This window comes from Syngnathus leptorhynchus, chromosome 5, assembly GCF_054491065.1.
Source record: "Syngnathus leptorhynchus isolate UIUO chromosome 5, UIUO_Slep, whole genome shotgun sequence".
NCBI lineage: Eukaryota > Metazoa > Chordata > Actinopteri > Syngnathiformes > Syngnathidae > Syngnathus > Syngnathus leptorhynchus.
In genome coordinates this window covers 3306603-3323668 of record NC_141199.1, presented here as the reverse complement: position 1 = coordinate 3323668, position 17066 = coordinate 3306603, and the positions used below count along the sequence as shown (strand labels likewise).

Below are 17066 nucleotides of genomic sequence, written 5' to 3'. Positions count from 1 at the left end.
TTCCACCGATTCAACCCATTCCAACATTATTCACCTTGTGTTTCCCATATTCACCCCCTTGACCCCCACTTCCACTATGCTTCCACAATTTAACCCTTGACCCACACTTCCAGTGTGGCGGCCATCTTGGATTGACCCTGAAGTGACCCCAATGAACCCTGAATGGACCGGAAGTGACCCCAGGTAACCCCGAAGTGACCCAAAATAAACTGGAAGTGACCTCAGGCAAATCGGAAGTATCCATAAATAGACCGGAAGTGACCTCAGGCAAACCAGAAGCGACCCAAAATAAACTGGAAGTGACCTTGGTAAACCGGAAGTGACCTTTGTAAACCGGAAGTGACCCAAATAAACCAGAAGTGACCTCAGCTAAACCAGAAGTGGCATAAATTGAACCAGAAGTGAGCCAAATAAACCGGAAGTGACCTCAGCTAAACCGGAAGTGACCTAAATTGAACCAGAAGTGACCTCAGCTAAACCAGAAGTGGCCTAAATTGAACCAGAAGTGAGCCAAATAAAAATGTTTAAAAATGTGAAAATATACAGACAGTATTAAAAAATGGGGGCTGTTTAATAGAACAAACTACGTTACAATAAAAAAAAAAATTGAACATTATACAACTAGCACAACTATAAATGTGCAGTCAAAGTCTGCTTTATTGTCAATGTCTTCACTTGTTAAGACACACAAAGAGATCAAAATTACGTTTCCCACCGTCCCACGGTGACTAGACACATTACACAACACATACAGCAAATAGCACAAAGAGTAAAAACTTAATAGACAAGAGTGATTAATAAGTAATAAGTAATAAGCAAATAACCCAATAAATAAACAATAAATAAATAAATAGACAAATAAGAGGAGAAAAATGGAGCAAGCGTGCATACCGCAGAATATAGCCAGAATATAGCGCAAAAGAACAGGACGTTATGCAGCCGAGGGGGGAGAGAATTCAGGATCCTGACAGCTTGGAGTATGAGGCTGTTGGTGAGTCTGGTGGTGCGGGAGCGCAGGCATCTGTACCTCTTCCCAGGGGGCAGAAGATCAAACAAAGAGTGAGCAGGGTGACTTACATCACACAATCGCGGTCGCCTTGCGGGTGAGACGGGAGGTGTAAATGTCCTTCAGGGAAGGGAGTGAAGCCCCAATGATCTTACTAGCAGTGTTCACTATGCGCTACAGGGCCTTCGTGTTGTATTCAGTGCAGCCATTACCCCACACAGCAATACAACTGGAGAGGATGCTCTCAATGGTGCCACGGTAGATAGAATGTGGTCATGACGGCAGGAGGAGCACTTGCTCGCCTGAGTTTCCGCAGAAAGTAGAGGTGGCACTGAACTTTCCTCGCCAGCGGCGCAGCGTTGGTGGTCCAGGAGAGGTCCTCACTGATGTGCACCCCCAGGAATCTGGTGCTGCTCACTCTCTCCATCACAGCACCGTCGACGGTCAGCGGCAGGTGTTGGGTGTTACCCTTCGGGAAGTCAACAACAATCTCTTTGGTCTTGCTGACGTTCAGCAGGAGGTTGTTGTGTCCCTGCACCACGTAGCCAGAAGGTCGATCTCTGAGCTGTATTGAGACTCGTTGCTCCCGGTGATGAGACCCACCACAGGCGTGTCGTCGGCATATTTCAGCACGCGGTTGCTGCTGTACGTTGCAGCGCAGTCATGCGTCAGCAGGGTGAAGAGCAGCGGACTGAGCAGCCTTGCGGGGCCCCCGTGCTCAGCATGATGCTGCCAGAGACATTGTCGCCAACACGTACTACCTGAGGCCTCTGACAGAGGAAGTCCAGTAGCCAGTTTCAAAGGTAGGTACTGAGGCCCAGCTTGTCGAGTTTGCAGATGAGACGCTGTGGAACAATGGTGTTGAATGCAGAACTGAAGTCCACAAACAGCAATCTCACATACGAGTCTCTGTTTTCCAGGTGGGTGAGGGCAGAGTGGTGGGCAGAGCAGACAGCATCCTCAGAGGACTGATTGGCTCGGTACGCAAACTGGAAGGGTCTATGGTGGAGGGAAGAACAGATCTGACGTGCGCCATGACAAGCTGCTCAAAGCACTTCATGACGATGGGTGTCAGTGCCACAGGGCGGTAGTCATTGAAGCAGGAACGAGCAGTTTTTTTCGGCACAGGTATGATTGTGGCAGCGTTGAAACATGACGGGACGATGGCCTGCTGCAGGGAAATGTTAAAGATGTCCGTGAAGACATCCATCAGCTCCTCAGCGCAGTCCTTCAGCGCTCGACCCGGGATGTTGTCCGGGCCCGCCGCCTTATGGGTGTTGATAGCGGCAAGCGCCCTCCTCACGCTAACGGCAGAGAGGCTGCTCGTTCGAAGGGGGAGGGGTCTTCAGCGGGCAAGTGCTGTTCTGAGCGTCGAAACAAGTCATCATCTGCAAATCCTCCTCCAGCGATTTTCTTTTTTTGTCCCTCTCCGCACCGCTTTTCCTCTTCTTTTTACCACGTTCGAAGTCCATTATCATCACTTGCACCGCTCGCAAGATACAGCAGACGGCACCTGACATCGTAACACACCCTTTCCTCTACACGCGCTCTGTGTGGTTGATACGGACTGTATGGTGGGTGTTAATTGATATAAACCTCCTCTTCTTTCCCTCCTCACATGCTCCTGGCCTAAAAAACCCCCAAACAAATTAAACAAAAAAACAAAACAAAACTGAGAGACGCAGGCCAAACCTTGGCCGGCGCTTCGGGAATGCTTTTGAGGTTTTCCTTGCCCTTTTGGGATCTCAATATTAGGGGATGCTTTGAGAATAAATGTCAATTGTTTGTCTATGTGAAGCCCTTTCAGACTGCTTGTGATTTAGGGCTATACAAATAAAGTTGACTTGACTTGACTTGGAAGCCGTTGCCGTGCGGCTGACAGTACCAGCTTTTTCAATAAAAACATGAACATACAAACATGTTTGTCAATTGTCAATTTCCATCTTTAGACGCTAGGTTCTGTGTCCTTTATTTTCTTTTCAAGTTCTCACTCGCGTTGTGCATGAGGTGGGTCAATGACCACTCATAGAGTCGGAAAACTCAACAGTTGCACCAAAAAGTAATGAAGACGTGAGCACATTACAAGGAGTTCGTGGAAGCACACAATAATTTTTGAGTCCAACTTTTTTTGTGTCTTCCCGTATTTGTTTGCAAGTGTAGAAAATTAGAACAAATAGTCAGAGGTAAAAATAAAGTGACACCGTAATTTTCGGACTATAAGTCGTGGTTTTTTTCACTTTGGGTGGGGGGGCGACTTATACTCAGGAACGACTTGTGATTTTTTTCACAAATTTTTTAAAATTCAAAAATCCGCGATGTAGTGAAACCGCGATAAACAAACCGCGATATAGCAAGTGATTACTGTCATTTAAACTGCAAGTGACGTCACCGGCACAGCGCGGCGGTTGTTTACATAAAGGAAAAAGGATTCCATCACGGGATGACGAAGATGACAAAAGGCCCCACGTTTGAAAGATTTATTGATTTGGAGTGACACAAGGTTTGAAAAACGTATTTATGTTATAGTTATTTGATATATTTTATTTTGTGTAGCAATTTGTATATGTTTTTATCGTTACAGCCAGCTCAGTGGCCTAGTAGTAGAGTGTCCGCCCTGAGACTGGAAGGTTGTGGGTTCAAACCCCGGCCGGGTCATACCAAAGACTATAAAAATGGAACCCATTGCCTCCCTGCTTGGCACTCAGCATTAAGGGTTGGAATTGGGTAGTTAGATCACCAAAAATGATTCCCGAGCGCGGCGCCGCTGCTGCTCACTGCTCCCCTCTCCCCCAGGGGATGGATCAAAATCACATGGGGATGGGTTAAATGCAGAGGACAGAGCCCTTTGAGACTGCTTGTGATTTAGGGCTATATAAACTTGACTTGATTGATTGATTACAGTTCAGTAGTTGTTGGCTCCTTGAACTCTTGTTTTGTTAAATAAAGAGCAGTTTACCAAACCCATGTCTTTCCTGGTACTTTGTTAACGCTACAATATCGTTATATACTAGATCTGTGTGGCGCGCGTGCGGAGTTGTTGACATAAAGGATGAGGAATTTGATCGATGGATTTAATGATTTGGAGTGACACAGATGGTTTGATATTGTTGTTATATGATTGTTATTTGAAATATACTTTATATATCGTTATATAGCTCTGTGAAATAATTAGAAATGCAACTTAGAACGAGTCCGATGTCAGCGACGATGCGCATATGCGGCATTGTTTACATAAAGGACAATCGATGGATTTAATGAATTGGAGTGACACAGATAGTTTGATAAACGTGTTATTTATGTAATACTTATTTGAATAACTCTGAATGTTACGTCAGGCCTGTTCTCAGCTCCTCGTTTGTGTATACGTCACGTTAGCATACCGTATCGTTTAGCCTGTTGTTGCTGGTTCATGTCTGTTCTTGGTGTTGGATTTTGACAAATGAATTTGCCCCAAAAGTGCGACTTATACTACGGTGCGACTTATATGTTTTTTTTTTCACTTTATTGTGCATTTTATGGCTGGTGCGACTTATAATCTGGAGCGATTTATAGTTCGAAAATTACGCTAATTGTTGTTATAATGGTTTGAGTAAGTACAAATAAAACGGTTGTTTTGGGTTTTTCTGTGTTTTACACAGCAATAGGGTAAAAAGTGTGACTTTTGAGATAGTCCGGCACGTATTATTTGCTTTTACATTGAGTCCTATGGAAAACATTGCTTCTGCTTACGAAAGTTTCTATTTCCAAACCGATGGAGGAACCAATGAAGTTTGTGAGTAGACATGCCACTGTAAGGCTTTATTAACCCTACCCCATACTAAACCAGGGATGAGAATGTCAAATGTGAAAAAACACTGAAAAGTAGCCGGGAGTCTGGGGGGCCGATGACGGGAGTCAAAAAGAGCCGGGAGTCTGGGGGGCTGATGAGATATCTCTCTCTCTCTCTAATTCAAATTTTATATATATATATATATATATATATATATATATATATATATATATATATATATATATATATATATATATATATATATAATGGAATTATTAATCCATTCCATTAATAAATTCCCACACTGTTCTGTGCATGTATTATACTTTTACAGTAAATAAAAAAACAAACATAAAATTGTCACGTCCCAATTCCACCTGTGGCTCGGTTGATGCTTTTCCTTCACACCCAACCCTTTTGCGCTTGTCCTCAGTCATGTGTGCGGTGACTGTCCCTTGTTACACGCTCATAAGGGCATGTAGTACTTAAACACCATTCCCATAACTCTTTGTCGGTTCGTCTAGCTTGCCGCAAATTATTTTTCCCATTCGTTTCTTATAAAAACTTGCAAAATAGTGAAGCCGCAAAAGGTGACGCACGAACAGATGAGGGATTACTGTACTTGTAGTTACTTCTCTGCATAATACATGCACTTTCTCAGGTTCACAGTACTTTATGTGCTTCTCAGTGGTGTCTCAACCACCCATTTTTTCATGATTGTGGCTATAAAGTAAGGTAACTGGTTCAATCACACGCTCATCATGCAGCAACTGCTGGCGCTCTCGTAAATTGCTTTGTGATACTGCCAATGTCTCTGTAAGTGTAGCAAATCAAACGAATATCAGCACTTAATATCATTTTAACAATGTCAACGTATGACACACAAAATGGGCAGCAATTCATTTTGTACCAATAATATAGTACCATTTAGCCACCAATTATGCAGGGTTGGGTTACTGGGGAATACGCCTAAGCAGGGAAGCCCAGAGATTACTCTCCCCAGCCACTTCGTGTAGCTCTTTTTTGTGTGTGTGTGTGTGTGTGTGTGTGTGTGTTGACGATTGATTGACTGACAGAAGGAATGACGAAACCGCTTGAAATATTAATGGAAGACAATTACACTATCGTTCAACCTGAAACAAATGACAAACTTACAATGACGGACTGGTACCCAGGCCGCTAATGGATGTCAATGATGGACCAGCAAACGCAGGTAAAATGCCCATCTCTGGTAAATGGAACCATACAGTGTGTGGTGGTTACAGAAGATGTCATTTACTAAAGTGAGGGTCCTCAACGACCGGGGTAAGGACAGGCACCAGGCATCAAACCATTTGGTACTGACCTGCACAAAGTCTAACATTTATTTTGAAAATCATGTTATTGACGAAAGGAATTCCGCAAGCTGACAAAAAATAATAAGTAAAAAACAAATGTGTTTGGAAGACCTCTGCAAAAAGGGGAACAGACCAAATAACACAACGTAAGACAATATCTGCAACATAAACTTTCTGGCAGTCTAACTGACAGTCTAACTGGCAGTTATGGTTTTATTGCTAAATGACTCACAAGCACCAAGAAGTACTCTGCATAATGCGTTGTGACAGGCTCATAAAACAGGGCAAGGAAACTACCAAAACTGCTTTGTCACATTGAACTCAAGCAAGAATCACAAACTTTTAATTATTTTAAGGAATACAAATATTTTCCAATCCAAGTGGATATACAGTATTCCCTCGAATAGCGCAAGGGTGAAATAAATAAAAACAATGCCAGCAATAAGGACATACCCACAAAGTAGAGGTTGACTAAGCTTTTTTCTTTTTTTGGGGTGGTTACGCCTCCATTACCCCTTTAAGAGCCCTACACACCAAACGGTTCCCTTCTCTGTAAATACTTGTTTCACTTTACAAATTTCACTTTTAAAACGCAAAATGAAGAATACATGGTGAACTGCAGGCTGTGAGAAGAGCACGCTCTGTCCCCCAGCAGCAGGCGAGTACAACGGAACGTTGGCTAATCCCCTGTACATTCATGTTTTTAAGATAAACAACGGTTCACTTCCCTCTAAATCAGAGGTGTCAAACTTATTTTTGACATGTAATACTTTGTAGATACAGACCATTATGACAGTGAACTCAAATAAATGTTGAATCACCTCATCATATTATATTACATGCAAAAAATCATAGATTACTAGCTTTGACATCAGGTGTCGACGATAGATTTGTTCACTTTTTGTTTGTTACTGTAAAAAGGTTGAAATTTAAGTCTCGCAATATTGTAACATTATTTATTACACATGACAAACATTTTGGTACAGATTTAAGTGGGGCTCATGGAAGTTCACGGGACACATAAAATGACGTGGGGGGGATGATTTTTTTTTTAAGCGCTTGTATGCCAAAACCAGCAGACACAGACACAGCTTCTTCCCCCAGGCTGTCGCTCTGATGAACTCATGCCACTCATAGAGACTCAGAGACATCACTGCACAATAACATCCTGCTCTTGCCACTTAAATGTTTTTAGTTACCTGAATGTTGTCAGTCACTTAAATGTTGTACAGAGGCTGAGATCAACCGGAGTCAAATTCCCTGTTTGGCATGCACAAACTTGGTCAATAAAGCTGGTTCTGAAACCTGTGTTCTAAATACTTGTGAGACTTGATTTTTTTTTTTTTATGCAAAATGAAGAACGGTGTTGATAAAAGAACTATAAAGTGGACTCCATTTGCCATATACCATTCCTTCCCTAACAAACAAACAAACAAACAAACAAACAAACAAACAAACAAACAAACAAACAAACAAAACAAACAAACAAAAAATAAATAAATACATACTATACGTTGACGTTCTTAATCAGCAAAACAGCAAGGTTACGAGAGGTGAACCATGATATAGCAAGGGAACACTGTACTTCCCTAAGTCTGTAAGACAATTTTTTTCGGTAAGGCAGCAATTAGTGGTTCACATTCACATCTGTAGAATACACACCTAAATTTCGATTTTACGCGGACTTTGGGGTCCAGAATTTGGAAATCGCGTTAACCCCGAAAGCGTGTTGTATAGAAAGTGTTTTTTTTTTTAGAAAGGCATGCTGTTAAGCAGCTGAAGGGGTCTCATGCGACTAAACCCTATGTAGTCGCTTTCCGGGGCTGATAAATGGAGTGTTAGGACATGTGCCTTGCACTTGAAAATATGAAAGAGAAACAGAGTTTGGTTGGTGAAGCTCTGAAGAATACTTGCAGGTTCAGCTTCCTCAGCAATCAACATCAATTTACATTAGGCATGATGTTGGGCAGCCAAAGGGGTCGATTCGCCGTCTGTCACCCACACACATCAAAGTATGTTGACATTTAATTAAAATAGAAGCGATACGAGGATGACAATATCAGGCGGATTGAGTAAGTAATTTTGACACAATGTGAATTGGATGAAAGAGGGAATAAAGCAGCCACTTATTCTGCTACTGTGCTCTTTGACTTGTGAGTGACTGTATGACTGGAACAGGTGCTTCTGTGAACCCCCTTTGTGAATCAAAAACAATCCAAGCTATCTGTAACACTGTAAAAAAGCAGTCATAATGATCAAACAGCCCAAGTTCTTATTTTGAAATGTTTTCTGTAAGAATCCAAAGAAGCTTTTCTTGTGTAGTTTTTTATTTTTAAACTGAACCAATAAAGACCTTCTCATAAGCTAACTGCAAGCCATGAGAGGTCTGTCAGTTATGAGGAGCGACTTTCAGAGTTTGGTTCCCTTGTTTCCCACGTAACACCCTCCACAAGGGAACAGTCTTCAGTTAATGCTGCTTCCTATTTGCTTGCAAATTTACAGTGATAACCTTGCTTTGTGTATGGAAGGAACACAGAACTAACCTTTTAAGACAGTATGCTTTTGTGTGTGTGTGTGTGTGTGTGTGTGTGTGTGAGTGTGTGTGCCATTTATCTTTTTATCATGTCTCTGCAGACACATCTGTCTTTGTAGTTCACTGAAAGAAAGATGCATGTGGGCTTCTCTCTTTCCCCTTGAGTTGGTAGAGTTGCTGCACATGGATATGAGTATTAATAAGCAGTCGGACTTAATTTGATATCGTATGATGCTGCCAAAGGTTATTAGTAAAATACAGCAATAAAAGTGTAACAATCTGTCCATAGTAACTGTGTATAAACTGTAGCTCTCCTTTACCTTATCTAAATAGGTGTAGCTCCATGTCTTTCCATCAGCAAATACTCTGGAAATGATCCTTCCTTGACTGTCATACTCCCATTTATCTGTGGTTGGACCCCTTTGCAAGCCAGTTACCTGCCCAGTACTGGACACACACAGAAAACCACACTAGTCAAATCATATTAATATGAGTGTTTAAAAATTGCAACTTAGATGGCTACCTTGTAATACATTACTTCAAGTCCTTATCTACTTTTTTTTTTAAAGTTAGACCACAGCTAAAATAGATATTGATTAATCACTCCCTGACATTGTCTACCTTGTTGGGCAATAGTTTTTAGATGTTCTTAGAATCTGTGTGTCTGAGGCTAAGATACTGCAAAAGAAAACAGCTCTTTGAGAAAAGTATCTTTGATGGTAAGCTACTTAAAATCAAAGTGTGGGATCTGATGGGATGCTGAGTAGGGTATTTGAATTTGAGTGTTGACTAGTGGTACAGGAATCAAGTGATGTGTCACTGTAGCCTACAAGTTAGCATTGACTTGCCACTCAGGATTAATTGTGCTAATTTTTATCACACATTAATTTGCAATGTAATTAATCAATTTAATAACGCGTTAAACTGATAGCCCTAGTTAGAATGTGACAAGATAGGAATGGGAAGAAAACAAAAAGCGCCATGTAACTACAATAAAAAAACATAATTGTGTTAGAATGCAACATAAGCGCCATTCAAACAGAGAATTGTAACTGTGTTAGAATTTAACAAAAGATGGGAAGAAAACAATTCAGGTTTACACATTGCTTTCTCTCTCCCTCTGGTGTATCTCCAAACCCTAATAACTAGGGTCCCAAAAGTACTCCGTGTGTAAGGTGGCCTATAATAAATGATTTGACACTGAATACATAGAATTACATTACAATCCTGATCAAACAAATTTGTGTAAATTCCTCAGGACACAGATGATTACCTGGAGTATGTCAGGTTAACAGTGAGTAACTTGCTGCTTGGAACCCAGAGGGTCGGATGCCCTTGGGTGTCATAAATGATCTTCAGAAGGAACTTCCGGTGATCATCATAAATCTTCTCTGTTCGTAGACTGCGATCGTAATCTACAGACAATAGGTTCCTTCCATTCACCTTTGAATGAAAGAGAGATATGTTCACATTTTACAAGGAAAACAAGGCAGTTACCCAGTAGTGGTGAATTTGTCTGTTAATGTTGAAGGGCAGAGGTGGGATGCTCTGAGTTCTTGAGTTTCCGCGAGTATTTCACCCAGTCTAAGTCAGCCAAACACTTTAGAGCACAGACTTAACAGTACGACGTCACGCATATCACACAGCTGACATGCAACCAATCAATCCGCAAAATATAGCATATCAGGAGTCATCCACGTAGCTGTATCAGACCATTCTCTCATACACAAAGTTAGGAAAACCTTAAACCTTGGAAAAATCATCAACAGTGCACAATTTCAAAACTACCTAGATCTAAGCTACCACAGTTTGAAACCAAAATAAAGAATATTGATTGGAGCAACCAACTAGCACTCATCGATCCAGAACAAATCTTAGCAGATTTCCAGAATTGTATAGAAGCCATACAGAAAATATACACTACTAAAAGGAAACTCAGTCTACGACAGAATAAATTACCCTGGATAAACTCAGATATTCTCAATTTAATCGCACAGAAAACCACTGCACTGAAATTGTAAAGGTCAATAAAAAATATTGAAAATAAAACAGCTCTCACACATCTTAGAAATAAATGCACCTTAGAGATAAGTAAGGCTAAAACCACCTACTTCCAGGAGCAAATCACTCAGGCCGCCACAAATCCCCAAATCCTCTGGCATATACGAAAATCCATCACTGGGCAAACTCATGAAAATATATACAACATACAAATATCTTTACAAAATACACTTACTACTGATCAGGAGCAGATTGCAAATGCATTTAATAATTACTTCATCACCTCTATTAAAAAACTGATGGAACACTTTGATCCTCTGTCTCCACCCACACCTATAACTCCCTCATCAGACAAGTTAACCTTTTCTGAAATTACGCTCTCAGAGTTGTCCAGTATTCTCAGTTCACTCAATAACTCAAAGGCCAAAGACATACCGTAATTTTCGGACTATAAATCGCTCCGGAGTACAAGTCGCACCAGCCATAAAATGCACAATAAAGTGAAAAAAAAACATATAAGTCGGACCGGAGTACAAGTCGCACTTTTGGGGCAAACTCATTTGTCAAAATCCAACACCAAGAACAGACATGAACCAGCAACAACAGGCTCAACGATACGGTAAGCTAACATGACATATACACAAACGAGGAGCTGAGAACAGGCCTAACATTCAGAGTTATTCAAACAAGTATTACATAAATAACACCTTTATCAAACCATCTGTGTCACTCCAATTCATTAAATCCATCAATCGTCCTTTATGTAAACAATGCCGCGTATGAACCATAGAACGATATACGAAGTATATTTCAAATAACTGTCATATAACAACAATATTATCAAACCATCTGTGTCACTCCTAATCATTAAATCCATCGATCGAATCCTTTGTCCTTTATGTAAACAACCGCCGCACGGCGCCGGTGACGTCAGTGGCAGTTCAAATGACAGTAATCCCTTGCTACATCGCGGTTCGTTTATCGCGGTTTCACTACATCGCAGATTTTTGAATTTTGAAAATTTGTGAGAAAAATCACATGTAAGTCTCCCCTCCCCACCCAAATTATGAAGAAGAAAAAAAAAAGCGATTTATAGTCCGAAAATTACGGTATTTTGATCTGGAATAAGATACCCCTTCAAATCAGATCAGCCACCTCTATTACGCAATTTAAACAGCTATACACATATTTTCTAAGAACAAACGAAACTTGCACCCATTAACAATAATGTATATATTGTATTGAAATGTATATGCTATCAGAACCTGCTGGAAAACTGTTCTTGAACTGAGTCAGGCCAGTCCATGAAACTTTGATGTTACGTGTCGACCTTTCCTTTAAATAAACTGAAACTGAACTGAACCAAATAAATAATAAAAATATAACTAAGTTCTGTACCTTTTGTTCCGACAAACCGCAATGACATGCGTCCCATTTTCACCTATCATCACATTGTGCGCACATGGGTCAGGAAGGAATCTCAGGGATGGAGAGACAATGACCACCTCTGTTGAAGTGTACACATGCAGTCGAGACAAGAGACTGATTAATCTATACCAGAAAGTGTCTCACAACTGTAGATCTCATCTTCAAGTGGCAAAAATTCTAAAAGAAAATACTTGTGAAATTAAATGATATGGTCCATTTGATTCACTCTTTTGAAACAGTGACACTATATCAAGTTGCTCACTGGTATATCAGAAACAGATATATTCTGTTAAATGTCAAACGCTAAAAACATAGACAGATAATTACAAAATTGTCCAAGAAGAAAGAAGAAACACGAGGCATATGCACAACAACGACAGGTCCAAACTTTTTTCAGGACTTCTTTGGCTTACATGTGAGCAATATAAAAATGCCGGATGTTAGGGTTTATAAACTATCTTGATCGTATGATTATGTTGGAATGTAGACTAGAATTATTAACTTTGTTTAAACCTTTTACCTTTCCTTGACTCTGAAAAGTTTAACCATTCAGTTGTTGAAACTTTCTAAATGGTGTGGAAACGTTCTTGCTTAGTTAGTCATCTAAAATGATCCACTAGTTTCTATTTCCACAACCTTGTAAAACAATGAGCTGGGACCTCCGCACTGATTAACCAGTTGCTGAGGTGACCACCAAACATGTCCAATGTCACCTCCACCATAATTGTTCTCAATAAATATGCTCTTGTCAGAGACTAACGGCAGAGTTTGTTCGAACATTGCTGTACCTACAGTACCGAACAAACTCTCCACTTGCAAGTGCTTAATTAAAGGGCATACTGTCTCTAGTGTGGTTCTTGCAAAATAAGTTAGAGTGGGAACATCTCTAACACCGGACATGATTATAGTGATGTAGTAAATGTACCCAAGGCATGGAGAAGCCTTCGAAGGACTACGACTGTTGCGCTGCCTTCTGCCAATATTTACTGTTGTGAGCTTTGCAGCTGTAGCAGTAGTATTAATTAATTTCTGTTGTATTTTAAGGTAGCACAAATATAATACCTATCACAATTTCAGTGTCACTTTTTTAACATGTAACATTATTTTAACCTGAATGCAGGTTTTTCTTTGGATGCCCACTTTCTGGAGCTGTAATATTTGCCCTGATGGTTCCAAAGACACACTCTTTGTATTACATGTACTTTTCAATATGTGGCTGTAAAACTCCTACTTTAAGACATGCTTTTATCCAGTTTGCAGTTTTTGTCATCTTGTCTATAAAGCAGTGACAGTTTCCATATTTTTTGTCCTATGTTGATGTAGAGTGGCAAGCAACACCCATTAAGAAAGTGTATCTGGAGACAAAAGCCCCACACCACAGCTGAGCCGTGGTTCAAAACAGACCGTTCAATCAAATTTCTTTAATTGCTCTTATGTATCCATCATGCTCCATGCCGCTCTTCAGCAGCAGAATCCCATCCTCATTCAAAATGTCATAGGGTAGAGACGTGAGACTTTGTCAACCTTATTCAGCAATGAATCAGTTTTGAATAACAAGAAACATGCTGACTGTGTCGTTTGGCCACCCTTATCTTATCCCCTTACTGCCCAATAGTTTGCACTACATGCGGCACTAAAAGGTAAAAAGGAGGTCCTTCATTCTGTTTGGCAATTTGGACTTTTTATTGTGAATATAAAATATTTATTTTAAACTGTATTATTATTATTATTTAAACTTGTTTCATTTGTTGGACACATTTTAAATTAAATTTATATTTTTTATTTAATTATGAAAAAATTATATCACATAATTACCAAGTTGGAGACAGAAAGCTTTTATACACAAACAAAAGACAAAAGAAATGTATATAATGCTGCTTTTGAGTTAAAAGCAGTCGATTTGGCTCTTAAAGAAGGAAACAGAGCTGCTGCATCTACTATAGAAGTTTCCTCCGGCCACTAGAGGGAACTGGTCCCTCTAATGCAGGGGTGGGCAATTATTTTTTCCATGGGGCCACATGAGAAACTGAAAATATTGTGGAGGGCCGGCCAAAAGGCTGAACTCAATTCTTCATATTATTAATTGCATTTCTTTATAAAAAGCAGTAAATAACATTATTTTTGACAAGCTGGTAAGAGTATATATCATAATTAAGTAATGAAATAGTGAGTTTTCCTTGAAAAAAATGTCATTTATTCAATCAAATTTTCCCAAAACAATGGTAAACAAAATGTGAACGTTTTTTACTATCTGTGACATTTATCCAATAAACTTAGATGCAGGCAATCAGGTAATCAATATCTCTGAAGAAAAGCATGTAATTAAATAATTAAATCACTAAAACAACATAATAAAAACACACTAAACATGCAAATAAAAATAACCACACTACAATTAAAATCATGCACAACTCAACCATAAAAACATGCTTTAAAACTTCTACCTTCTTACATTTTTAAATTCTTTTTTCTTGTTCAGTGAGAGAAATCTAGTCTCTGCTGTGCTTTAACGAGTGCATCGAAGTGAGGTTGCATGTCTGAGGTGGAGATGCGAAGCACAGCTTCCGATGTCCGCTTCCTCTCAACATCAGTCACGTTATATTTCTCCACGTGTTTCGTCTCGTAATGCCGACTCAAATTGTAGTCTTTAAACACGGCGATCTGCTCCCCGCAAACTAAACACACGGCTTTACCTCCGACTTCAGTAAATAAATACTTAGCAGTCCAGTTTTTGTTGAAAACCCTGCATTCGGCATCTACCTTTTTTTTTAGCAGCGGGCATTTCTGAGGGCTTAAGTCTTGTGACTTGCTAGCGACAATGATCCAATCATGCGCACGTCTCGCACGCCTTGATATACGTATTGCGTCATCATGTACGTGAATAAAAAACCACTTCAAAATAAAAGCAATGCAGCTTCAGTCCATGCATCAAGTAAAATAAGAAAATATGTTTATTTAGTAATTTTCAATGAACCTTACACGGGCCAGTCAAAGTCAACCAAAGTATGTGGCCCGCGGGCCGTACAATGCCCAGGTCTGCTCTAATGTTAGAGGGACCAGTTCCCAGTATTGATAAGATCTTGTTGCGTCACCCTTTTCAGTGTTTTTTTTTTCAGGTCATGTCTCCTTCAGAGCTTTACGTGTAACTTGTATCACATTGCCAACTTTCCCCCTGTAAGTGGGCCCATTTTATTTATCATTAGTTGTGTGTTGCTAGTGTTGGCGGAATGACCATTTACATACATATGTCGTAAAACATTTTTTTTACAATGGCCCTCATGCCAAAGTTTAAAAGATATGCAGTCAAGACTCAAGATATTTTGGCATCCTGTTTTTGTACCTTTACAATTCACAAAAAACATATTTTTTTACATTGAAATTCAATTGAAGAATGTGTGCGTGTATTTCTCTGCGTGCATGCGTGTCTGCGTGAGCATGTGGGAAACAATGTAGCACTGAAAGCTGTGACCAAATGGCCAAATAAGTACAATTCAGGTTTGCGAACAAAATACATAAATTACCTTACAGACAGTCGTAACAACAGGTAAACAAACACAGGAAGAATTGCAAACATAACAGCATTTAACTTGCCTGCATATTCAGTTTATGACCTCAGATACTTTAGCAGTATTAGGATATATTGACTTAATTTGTCCAACAAAATGTTGAAAAATGCAATTGGCTGCTGAAGGGCATCCTTCTCTGCATGATTACAACAGCACATATAGACTGAGTGAATACTGTTTGCACATAACAGTCAGTCTACTCAACATATTTGTACGTATGTTAAGGTTATACTAATTTTAGTATAAAAGTCAGTTTGCCATCCAGTACATGCTCCCTTAGCCAGTCCTACAGTCTTAATTATTTAAATTGGCATATTGTTGCTATTGCAAGAAAACCTGGAATATACTGTAAATATACCAATAAAGGCACATTTATATACATTTTATTCATACAGTAGATGACATTAACTCCTCGATTAAGGCACAACTAGTGGCAAAACACATTTGTCTATGAAGCGTTTGTCCTGTTCCGATTCCAACTCATCCTATTACCAGTAGTGGATCATTCATTAAGGTTTATTGGAGCTTACTGAGAGTGATGGTGGTGTGTGAATAAAACCCTGCAGGGGTCACACTTTTCTTTTTATTAAACTGTGCTTGTAGACTTCATGCAATATTCACAGTGGGATACATATGTATTATTCCTGACTCGTCTTCTCCTACTGTAAGTAGAGCTATGAGGCCCTAATCAATTGGCATCTGGAGCCAATTTGCTAACAAAGGTTAAATATATTAGCTGATTCTTTGTTTTATGAGAATTGTTGCATCACAACAAGAGGTTGGCAAACAAAGTAAATTGCCAGCGCAGATTTGTGTGACTAAAAATGTATTCAGCATCTCAAACAAATGTGTTGCTGATAATAGTCTGAAATAATTACTCGTAAACTAATTTGCGTTAAGAGATTTTTTTTTATTCTGGTTTGCGCGCAAAAATAGTTTTCCATTACATGCACGTGTTATTGTCAATTTGTTTAAATTTTCTAGCTAAGATATGGGTTAAAAGTCGGCATCAAATCAATTTACATCAGAAATGAGAAATTATATATGATCAGAAGAAATAAATGGGTGTAACATGGGTGTGATAATTGTTAATTGGTTTTAAAATGTGTCAAAAATGAAAGGCTGTAACAATAATGACGAGCAGAGACTGTAGAAGAGAAAGCAAAGGCAAAGAGAAAAGACTGGTGATAAGCTGAGACAAACAGGAGATTGCGAGTAGGGCAAGCAGTGAAGCATGGCTAACATGTTGGCAGCCAAGGTAAAAAGAAAGGTGGAGCAGAAGGCTTGTAAATGTTGGATGAGAGAAGTATACATGGCTCTGTGACTCACTGGAGCTGCCCTGGCACTTGTGAGGGCAAGTGCTTTACACTCTCTGGCACACACAAATTAACACGTACACGCATACACGCAGGCAGGCAGGCAGGCA

The 17066-nt window shown here is 39.8% G+C and overlaps 1 protein-coding gene across 5 annotated transcripts in view; it reads right to left on the bottom strand.

Annotated features, from left to right (window-relative positions):
• tenm3 (teneurin transmembrane protein 3) overlaps positions 1-17066 on the bottom strand; it is a 329857-nt gene that overhangs the window by 24855 nt on the left and 287936 nt on the right. For all 5 annotated transcript variants that reach the window (XM_085911853.1, XM_085911849.1, XM_085911850.1 and 2 more), the window contains 2 exons: positions 9919-10088; positions 8966-9092 (listed from right to left, as the gene is read on the bottom strand). In XM_085911853.1, coding sequence (XP_085767979.1) covers positions 8966-9092; positions 9919-10088 — 297 coding nt within the window. The remainder of the gene's footprint in view (positions 1-8965; positions 9093-9918; positions 10089-17066) is intronic.